The following is an 11,342-nucleotide window of genomic DNA, read 5'->3' as shown; positions in this document are numbered from 1 at the left end:
CACGTTTAGTCTCTGCACGTACGATTGCGCAGTGAAGAGCAGTAAGAAATCAACCGGTCCATGTACGTACAGACATAGAGCTACTGGAAAGCATAAATCACAAGAGTTTGTTCAGCGAAGTCGTCAATAACAGCTAATTTGAATTTTTCAGAAAGCTTGTGATAAGAGTGATCTCTTAGCAGTATCCAGCAAGCTTTGGCAATGCAAAGTTATCTGTACAAAGGACAACAGTAATTGTCACCGAATAACACAGACACCAGTAAACCCACAACGTAGTGAAATGAAATAAAACGTTCTTTATAAATAAAACTTTTATTGATAACGTGAAACAAAAAAGTTAGCTGTGCATATCAGAAAAGCACTAAAAATTCTAGAATAGTAATAAAAATTTTTGGTGTAACATTTCCTTCAAGATATTCCACACAAGTGCAAATCGACACAATCAGCCCTCAACTATATCAGCATTCGTGAAATACTCACCTATAGTTCAGCGAGTAACAAGAACAAGCCTGAAGTATTAACAGGCAAATCACAAATACTGGCAGCACTTATGACGACTATTCTCAAAATTAACCAACCAGTCATTAAATATACAATCGTTGCAGGGCCTATCTAATGAATGTAGCGGAGCGATGAGTTATCATATAAAATATGCCTCTATATACACTAAGCTATCTATACAGAAGACCCGTGAACAGGATCCAATCAAAATTTACCAGTAACAGAATTATGACGCAAAAACTCGACAAAATATAAAACAATTTACTGGAATGTTACATCAAATTAAACCAGTCCTAATGGTGAGACGACTCCTACCAGATTCAACTTTACATTATAGTTCGACTATATACAGTAAGTCAAGTAGCCTGTCAAACATAAATCCTCAGCAAATAGAGTCTGGTGCGTATGATATATGGTCCCGGTTCCAGTCTAACGAACAGTTGTTCACAGGCTAGGTAATGCAAACTGGGTCTTTTTCGATGGTCTAATCTGAATCCTCTTCGCTCTCGTCATCCGAAGGTACAGTCGCTCGGGACTTTTTAGCTGAACTCGCAGCCGCACCTGCTTCAGAAATGAATTCAGAGTATCAATATAAATAAATCTCATCAATATCATTAAAACATCAACTTTTTATGCCCAAGTACAGTCGACTCTCGCTAAAGCAGGCTAAAATTATTAAGGTTTACATGCTTTGCACTGTATGAGAAGCCCGAACTATGTGTAAACAGAAAAATATTCACTCAAAACGCCGAACAAAAGTGCGTAAATTTGTGTTGCAACGCTTGACATGAACAGAAACTTCCGCAAAATTACTGAGAGGAAACCTAGTAGCATAAATTAGAAAAATTAAATAACTTGAACAATAATAAATGAAATAAGTAACTGTCTACAACAAGTTTCAACTATGTTTCCGACCTATTTATGAATATAAAATTATATTTCACTACATTTCACCAAGGTCGAATAGCCAAAAAACGATGCAAATTAAAAACGCATTTTACCATTTGGTTTGCGATTATTATTTGTGACTTGACTTATGTGTATGGCTCTAATAAATGAATGTTTCTTACATGTAATAATTCTTAAGTTTTGAACACAAAAACATAAACCGAGTATGTGTTTGAATGGAATGCACTTTGATTACATCCGCTATGCCAGATTTCGTCATTCTAATTTGATCTACGAACCAACACGGAAAAGCAAAAGAGAAAAGAAATTATCACTGTTACTCAATCCGGCTTGCAGCTGTGTGACAGTGAGTCTGTGATCGAACAGTCAGAGACTTTGTCGAAAACTGACGCTGCCAAAAGATTTGCTCATACTTTCTACTTGTGAGAGAAATCATTGTAACTATACTCTAAAGAAAGGGATCAATGTTAACACTCAGTAGATAATACCAAACAGTTGGTATCAAATTACTGTGATTGCCATGTATAATACCAAACCAAATTAATGGGATCATCTCTTCTGGTCAATTACTAGTCTTATAATTTTAGTTGCAAACAATATATGAGCCTCCAAAAAGGAAGCAAGACCTGCATACAAGTTAACAAAGCAATGACAAGAAAAACTGGTAGAGATAAGTCAATAGAACCCAAACCTTTGTTATAGGCCAGCATGGCCTTCTCATATCGGACTTTATCATCAGCCGCCATCTTCTCATACTTTGATTTGTCGGTTACCTACGAATTTGCACACACGATGATACAAGTTTGTTGTACACACAACGATACAAGTGAATTGTACACACAACGATGCAAGTGGATTGTACGCAATATCATATAAAAAATTCATCTTAAAAAACAACTGAAGACTTACTCGAGTCGCGACATAATATCACTATTGACATCCGAGGATCAGCAAAACGAACAATAGAAACAGAGATTTTCATTTTACTGAACAGCAAAAAGATAAACTAGTAAAAGTAATCAAACTTCAAGTCTTAACTCTTTCATCATAAATGAACATTTCAAACACAAAGTTCTGCACTACGATTGTAGCCATTCAGATAAGTTTCATGTCCTGGAAAAAGCCAGTAACAGTATGTTAGCCAGCATAAATTCCAGAAAAACACATCTCCCATTAACTGTTGATAAAATGCAAATTAATGGACACCATCAAATTTCCTTCTACACCAAAATATAATGTAACAGACTGATTAGTTCGTGAATCTATCAAAACAATTAGAGCTAAAACAATTGAACCATTGACAAAGGAATGAAATATGTTTTAGTTACTACCAACATGTAAAAAAACACGTTTCAAACTCAATGACACCCGTTTGATGAGGTTCTTGAGTAGTTTTAAAGTCTAGTTTCCATCTGTACAAAACTTACACAAAATTTCAGTAGTTTTTAACACAGAGTATCAGCATTTTTCCATCATTTGCGATTGTTTTCGACGTTTGAGGTGATTTGACTTGTTTAGTACATGCTCCTAAACAGCATGTTTCAGAATCGACAAAAGTTAATCGCGATTAGAACGCTCAGATTGAGCGAAAGAGCGATGATGCTGTCTATAGTGGCAAAAAGATCGTATGAATAGATGCCAATGCAATCAATGCCGACCATACAATACCGCCAATACTGACCTTTTCCCAACGTTTGCCAAGCTCTTTGGCAATATCTCCTACAGTAAAATCAGGGTTCTTCTCTTTCACCTGACCTCTAAATTCCCCACAGAAGAAGAAAAAGGCGGATCTGCAAAGTAAATCACCTTAATAAAATACTTTGTCATGAAATCCAATCAAATTTAAGAAATGATTAAATGTAAACGTAACATCAATACATCTCTTGTAAATGGTTTTACCAGATGATGACTCAGTGTATACATACAAGAGTTGGATGTCTTAAAACGACAAGCTAACTACAAGTAAAAAAAAGATAAAGAATGCAATGAGACACATTGTTGAGAATCATACAGGATATCAAATATCAACACGCTAGTCCATCACAGCTGTCAGCCAATGATAGACTTATAAAGACATGATAAACTCCAAAAGACACGCTCAGAGGTCAAATATAGTCATTTCTAATGTTACTTTTGATTAGTCATCTCACTACGGCATTCGTTTGAGGTGCACTTGTCAATCATCTCCATCAACCTTGTGCTAACGAGAAGCCATAACCAGGATAACTTCTAATGTATTAGAGAGATTTCTGATCAATGAAGTCAATGCAAAAAGATATCTAATCAAAGCGACATAACAGGAGTGGGCTATAACAGTCTCGGTGAAAACTTTGGCCTGAATACTGATCAATTTTATTACGAGTGGCTGCTAGATCAATCTGGCAGAACCTGAACGATCAGACATTTTTAAAAGCCAGGGGATCTGATACATCCATATAAATCCGTCTCACTTGGCTGAACTGACAAAAATGATGGACACCTACAGACCGGGCACAAATCCAAAAATCATTGAACCAATCATCAATATTATCACAGGAATAAAAATTAGGCTGCATGACTATCAAAGAAACTTACACTAGCACAACTGTACATTAAATTATGGAGATCTGCGCCATAATGAAAAGGGAACCCATTTCCATCATACTTCAAAAGCTCCGTTTGACAAAAACATAGCGATAGCATTTCGGAAACTAGATATCAAATATAGCTGTGCGATATGAGTTTTCTGCATTTCGATACGATATGCAATAAATATCAATGACAGCAATAGTCGATACGATATATGCATTCCTAAAAACTAATGTTAGGTTTAACAGTGATATGAATGAGGAGTGTAATGTAATTAAATCAAAAGTTAGAAAACATGTAATTGGAAATTGAAACAATCTACTCCGAACTAAAAACACCAAAACAAACTACAGCTCAACACAAATGACTACAGCAAACTGAAAATCCAACTCCAAGTTTCTACCATTACAAAAAGATTTTCGCGAAGGACAGTCATTGGCGATTTCCAGCATTGCAATATACAGCCTTAGTTCCATTGCTGACTTCAACCTCAATGAAAAACTTTTGTCACGACATTCTTGTAACCACGATTAATGTGTACTGGGCGATAGCACTCGTGGCCGGCATTCTAATTAGTTTTAGCTTAAAAAAAGAACTTTTTAGCAATTACGTTGCAGCTACTCCTTCGACAGTGCAACCCATTTAGTAACAGGAAACACAAACAGGTCAATTCAAAAGACCGCAATGCTTGCATTCATAACTTGACCCTGACAAATTGAATGAACAGCAAGAGAGTCAAGGGTCAAATATATTCCATTGAGTCCAGTCTTCCTGGTCAAAATACCAGAGCCAAACGAGGACTGTCTAATATTGCCTAAGAACGACATTAATTATGGTCAGGAATATTGTACCCTAACATATATATTTTCAATCAATGTTTATATAAAACAAAATTTTGCAAAACAAAACCATCTATAGACCGCATGAGAACCCATACACCGAAACGATTTAATAATTGTAACACGTTTGCATCGCAGACAACAGATTACAGCAATTAAAATTACAGACACGAGCAGGACACTGGTAGGACAAAGTTGTTGCAATAGTTTTTACAATTTCTATTAAAACACAAAATCACTTCTCCATTAGCAAAGCTGACACAATTCATGGTGCAATATTCTAATAGCTTCTCTAGACTGAAGCTAATTGTTCATAAACTGCAACAAACAATTTTAATTATCTTTCAATAAAGAAACTGCATGTCACTGGTGAATTATTTTGTTAGATATGGTCCACAACTGATTAGGCCTATAAATAAAACAACTGAAGAGAGTGCGAACTTACAGAGCTCTCTTGGGGGCATTAGGGTCCTTCTTTGCTTTTCTCTTGTTTCCAGTATCACCAGCTGGAGGTACATAGCCAGCCATCTCCCTTTGATATCTTGCCTTGTCCTGTAGACAAACCAGCAACGATAACTTCCCCCATTAAAACCATAGAATTCTTGTCTATACAGGTAGCAGTAAAGGGTCAGCTATGTCAAAAATAAAGTCAATGACACTGTAGGTACAAGATATAGGGAATATCTGGTCAGTACAAAATAGTCACTATGAAATAGCCAATTGACATCCACATCTGTGCCGAAGCGAAAACCTTGTTGAGGTATGTGATTAGAGAACACTTACAATAAGTAAATATTAACAATAATTAGCATAACTTAGTGTGTACTGTAGGGAGGGTTCAAATGTGAGAAATGGAAACATGATGGTGTGACTGGAAAATTCTCTAGTTAATCTAGCACTTGGTCTTCCCATATGCAAAATAACCACTTATCCATATTATCTGCATAGAATGACATCCAAATTACATTTACACGTACAAAATGGCCCATTAGACACGATTACAATTGAAACAGGTCTAATATTGAGCAGAAATGAAAACTGTGCTAAAGCTTACCAAATTTCACTAGACATCCAAAAAGCCAAGATACACGTGGCACCTTTACGTCAACAAAAATACATCTACAACCCAACTGTGACACCAGGAGCTTTTTTATAGCTTGCAGTAACTCACACGATGACTTGAAAAAAGATTTGCACATGAATTGTCAATTACACCAAATTCATGTTTCACAATTATTGGGAATGTTTGTGTCAAATTACGTGCTCAACTGGGCTGGCATCAATGCTCTACACAATAAAATTCCTATGGTAATCCAAAAGAAGCATTAATCCTGCGTCAAGCTTATTCACACCAGGATGTTTGGAAATGCAGCATTGCACTTATTCTGAGTAAATTACAGCATTTGGCATGATATACAGGTGTTTACACAAACATATTTGTAGGCTGTTTTTGGCCACAGCCAAAGCAGCCTAAACGCAACAAAGGCCATTGCAACATGAAACTGTTCTACTGATAAAGAAAAAATTCCGTCTGCTGAGTGGCTCATCTCGGAAGAGAAGGTGACGTAAATCAACACTCTTAAAAGAAAAGACCATTTTATCAATGAAATAATGGTTCTGCAATTACTTCACAACAAAGCAAACGCATGGCGACGCACACCAAGGAAATGCATAGCCAACACGCAGCATAGATGTTTGCTGTGGCTACACACATCAACTATATTAAATAATATGCCACAATGTGTAACGGATTGAAAACGAGCGCTGGTCCTAGTTGTGTGAAGACAACGACTTCTTTGTTGGATTTCCTATTACAGTTGGTTAAATATCGTCAGCCTATACATTATCTAATATGAATCATCAACAATTGGTGATAGCAATAGCACACATGCATTTATTGTATAGCTATATTTTGCTAAGGAAAAATGTTACACATCGGTGAGAAAGGATAAGAGTAATAGCAATTCAAGTTTCTATAGCCAATCAAATTATAGAAAAAAAAACTTGGTTTGAACAGATTCAAATTAACTAAAGAATGATCTTCAGGATTTCATAAACAGTTTCATTTTACACCCATGCACATCATACATCAGTTACAAGTGCAAACGCCTGATCCATAAATACTTGTCTGTGGAAGCCTTTATGTCATCACCATTTGAAAATGAATCAACCAACCAAACCAGCTTGTATTGGAAATAAGTAAAACGGATTGAGAGTATGTTCGCTAAAATCAACTATTTTATCAAACTACAGATGCCTTACATGTAATTACATGAATAATTTAACGTTGATTCTTTAGACTCTTGCACGAATTAAACAGTACTATGAACACTTGTCACTCTACGACGGGACATTGCCGACCTACGTAGCAACCAATGTGACAAACGAACATTGACGGTTGACTGTAATTAGCAAAAAAATTTATTGTCAAGTTTTTGAACTGTAAATTAAATAAAAAAATACAATGTAACAGTACATACATGTTCTAACATATTTCCTACAGCATATGACAATTCCTACATACAAACCAGATCTCAGAATGACTCAATACTCCCACTGGATTCTACAATACTCGTTACGCTGAAATTGTGTTTCCTTGAAACCTCCACAAGTTGCTGAAACTCACCTTGGCTGCGATGTCTTCAAATCGTTTTTTCTCTTTATCACTCATCGACCTCCATCTTTCCGAACACTTCTTGCTGAACTCGGCAAATACGATCTGATCATCTGGGTGTTTTCGCTTATGCTCATCTCTGCACACCTGTATGAGATGAGACAGCTTTTATGACAGTTTGCAGCACACCTCTGGTTTGAGATGAAAGTGCAAGTACAAACAAACGTAACACTAACAAAGATGTATATTGAACGCTTCAAAACTTAACGAGTGGTTTTGCAAAATATTATATTTAAGGTACATTGAAAGGGCTTTGCTAGATAAAAAATATAGATAAAATAAGCCTGATATTAAGATATTAAACATAAATAGGTCTATGCAAGGTCATCTCTGATGGGCTTATAATCCTGGAACTTTCTTGAACCAGATCACACTAACGGGACATTTCAAAAGCATTCATTTCATGTTACAACGATAATTGGAAAAGCAGAGGTTATTGACAACGCCTTATTAATATTAGAAAACCACTACACAACAGCTATTCCATCGTTATAGCATGTTATCAGAGATCACCCATTTCTCTCACATTAATTATACCTTGATTCCACAGCTTACATAACAAAGCGATGTTATGAATCCAACATACAAAAACTCCCTCGCAATGCTTTACTCCACAAACTTAATGTTAGCAAAGCAAACTAAATTTGAATTCGAATAAACAAGTAAAGATGTGCGCCAAACTGGAACAAAATAGGAAAAAATTAACAGCAAGTTGCATGCAAAAAGCTTGGGAGAGCAAGCAAACAGGCAAAATCAACTGCAGCGAACCTACTACAGATACCTGTACAAAAGCAGCATAAGAAGTCATTGCTCCTTTTGGCTTGGAAGCATCTTTCCTAGGCGGCATGCTTACACTAGTTGTTAGTAATGTAAGCACAATGCAGCTGCAACAAAACAGATGATTGTATTGACATGCATGAACACAATATCAATATATACCTGAACAAAAGCTGCATAGGAGTTCAGAGCTCCCTTTGGCTTGCCAACATCTTTCCTAGGCATGGCTGACAGGTCTGAAATATGGCAACAAAATTACGAATAGATTTTAAAACCGGAGTACGGTTTTACTCGTAGACTTGGTTTTGCTGAAAACTTTAGTTCTAAAACAAAACGTATATTTTTGGTATAGCAATATATATAGCAAAATTCCGAATAGCAATTCTTAACCGAAAGTCAATGTCGCCGTTGGTCTGCAGTGACTAAATGGAATAATTTGCTAATAACACTTGAAAATTTTTAAACTATGAATAAAAAATCATATTAATAATTAAAAAAAAAGCAGAACGGCCACAATGAGAGCACAATAGGAATCGAGTTCGAAAACATCAAGTAAACACTCAATTTCCTCTATTTTCCTTACTTTCGCCATTTTAGTGTCCATTTTGTATCACTTAGATATTGTTTCAAGTTATATCTACTCTAGAACGCTCATAAAGCAACGTAAAATACTTATGTCCAGCCACCGACTTGTGCGCAATCGGCATGTTGTACACTTACAATGGCACGAAGCTTGCGAAGTGCCTTATAGAATACTGTATTTGCAGTGAAGTATCCGCTCTCAATGGTTAGTACAGGAGCTAGCTCTCAACCGAGTTGTACACGAAGGCACTGGCGTCACAAAGGAAGAATTTTATTGGCTGATTTGCGATATTGCGGGAACCTCGCCCAATAGATTCGAATTCATCTTAATTTGTCCAATCATCATACATTATTTCACCGTCCTATTCAACAAAGGTACTTACATAGGCGCTATTTTTACGGTCAATACAGGAATGGGGTTTTGCATCTTAAATACTAAAACGTTATCTGATACATTTTTTTAACTGAACATTTAAAATAAAATTAATTTTTGAAAAAAAATTTGCTCGTTTTCATGATTTTTAAAAATAAATTTTCAGTTTCACGCTGAATTTCCCTGCATGATAAAAAGAAACCTTCAACTTTTGTAACACTAACCTTGGTTCTACCGACAAACTAAAAGCTTTTTACGAGTCCTTTTTATAACTCATTTCTTACCGTATTATTAAAATCTAGCACCAAGTCTATAAATGTGTTTTTCTTTTGGTGATCCAACAATTTACTAGGGTTGCGAGTTCTTGGCGTACATTAGTTGGTTTATATGTACCTATAAACAGTTTTAGTTTTGCCTATCGTGAAATTTTTGTTTCCAGGTTATAGTTCATGCATCTGAATAATTATCAAAAATCGCAGTGGCAAGACGTAACATTTATTAATGTTTCTATAGACTAGGATGGGCGGCGTTAGAGTTTTTATTATTAATTGTGTTACATATCACAACTAAGTTCTGTTGTTGATGTTTTGTGCGGCCTGTTTTGTTAATTTCAAATGGCAACGATGTTTATGTTCATTTTTGTATGCACATGCAAACTTACAATGCTGTCATTTTATTATCAATTTTATTTTTTACCATTTTATTGAAGCACAAACATTCAAGGGAAATTCTGCGGGTACTGATACTGATGCAATCGCCCTGATTGTGCTGCGAAATTATCCAGTGTTTGCAGTTTTTCGATGAGGAACTACATCAGATAAATAAATTCAACAACTGCGCCGCCGAGTTAGATAACATAGCAAAGCATCAAAGTTGCCTTTTTTGTGTTTTCCGACTAAACTGGCTGTCTATTGGTTAGTTTAATTTAAGATCTACAAGTGATTATCATGCAGTATTAACCTTTTAGAATAATCTTTTTGGGTAGCTTTTGGAAATAAATTTTAATTAGAGGACAATAACTAATAAAATCGGTAGCTTGCTTGTCTTTGATGAGACATCAACTTTTAAAAGATTGTTGTGAATATGTGTTGATATTTTATTTCAAAATGTAAATGAACAATTTTCGGTGATTTAAACACAATTTCACAGCAACCCAAAGCATGAAATTTGTGTCAGCACTATAAATTTGGTAAATTTGTCATGTAAAACAAAACTCTGATGCTTCAGGTAGGCATTATTGAGCTGCGTTCACTTAGAACTATTGTTTGATTCGAAATTATTCAAGGTTTTGTAAGATACCCAAATTTAGGAGCTGTGACAATTACTATATTATTATCATTATCACACTTATTAACATGGCATACTAGGAAACTTGGCAATTATTTTGCCTACTTCTACTGTTTAAGTTTAAACTGCAGTCGCACTTCGACATACGGAGTTGATAAGTTTTTACGTTGGTCACGTACATGTATGTTTAACTTGTCATATGTCAGAACAAATATCTTAAAGAATAGAAAAAGCATAATATTATTATGCTTTATTATTTATCTTGAGGTGTTAACTGATGTTCTAAAAAAGAATCAAGGAAATTGACCAACCAGAAGCTGAGATATAGCCAGCCAAACACAGGTCTACTAAAATACATAAGTGTTTTGGTAACACTCATATTAGCATCAAATATATGACGTATGAAATCGACTTGTGTGCCATTGGTCAATTAAGCCAACTAATGCGCTCTCCTATAACAATCACGGCATTTTAATTGGTTTAATCCCAGGAAGTATAGAGCAATCAAATTGGGCCTAACAATCATTGCTCTGAGAATTCCGAACCAGTCCCTCTGACATGTAGATTAGTTTTAGCATGAAATAATTACACGCATCTATTATTTCGCAATATTTCGCTATCTTGCTGGTTCAGCTCAGTTTTGTTGTTCTCCCACTTAGCTTCCCTATTCAGACTTATCTTTAGTGCTGTTCAGATTTTTTTATCTATAGCTAATAAATGGAATCAAATAAATCAATTATCAATCTCGGTTATCATTTGGAATTTTCTACAAATTATATCATTTATTCTATATACATTTATATTATTATTTTGTATAATATGCATTACGATT

At 35.3% G+C, this 11,342-nt stretch overlaps 1 protein-coding gene across 3 annotated transcripts; it reads right to left on the bottom strand.

Moving 5' to 3' along the window:
• Nucleotides 1–293: 293 nt before the first annotated feature.
• LOC137402201 (high mobility group protein DSP1-like) lies at nucleotides 294–9,121 on the bottom strand. Of its 3 annotated transcripts, none has more exons than XM_068088696.1 (7): nucleotides 8,989–9,121; nucleotides 8,431–8,504; nucleotides 7,444–7,578; nucleotides 5,263–5,369; nucleotides 3,092–3,200; nucleotides 2,102–2,183; nucleotides 294–1,065 (listed from the first exon to the last, which is right to left on the bottom strand). In XM_068088696.1, exons 2-7 carry the CDS (start codon nucleotides 8,491–8,493, stop codon nucleotides 986–988), a joined length of 576 nt encoding a protein of 191 aa, XP_067944797.1. In that variant the 5' UTR covers nucleotides 8,494–8,504; nucleotides 8,989–9,121; the 3' UTR covers nucleotides 294–985. The 3 variants fall into 3 exon arrangements, with proteins under 3 accessions (XP_067944797.1, XP_067944796.1, XP_067944798.1); XM_068088695.1 differs by lacking the exon at nucleotides 8,431–8,504 and adding an exon at nucleotides 8,273–8,375 and having other exon boundaries at nucleotides 8,989–9,116; XM_068088697.1 differs by lacking the exon at nucleotides 8,431–8,504 and adding an exon at nucleotides 8,273–8,375 and having other exon boundaries at nucleotides 294–1,062; nucleotides 8,989–9,114.
• Nucleotides 9,122–11,342: the final 2,221 nt, after the last annotated feature.

The sequence above is a fragment of the Watersipora subatra genome, chromosome 8, assembly GCF_963576615.1.
Source record: "Watersipora subatra chromosome 8, tzWatSuba1.1, whole genome shotgun sequence".
NCBI classification, from domain to species: Eukaryota; Metazoa; Bryozoa; class Gymnolaemata; order Cheilostomatida; family Watersiporidae; genus Watersipora; species Watersipora subatra.
Note: the sequence above shows the minus strand (reverse complement) of the source record. Positions and strands in the feature narration are given on the sequence as shown.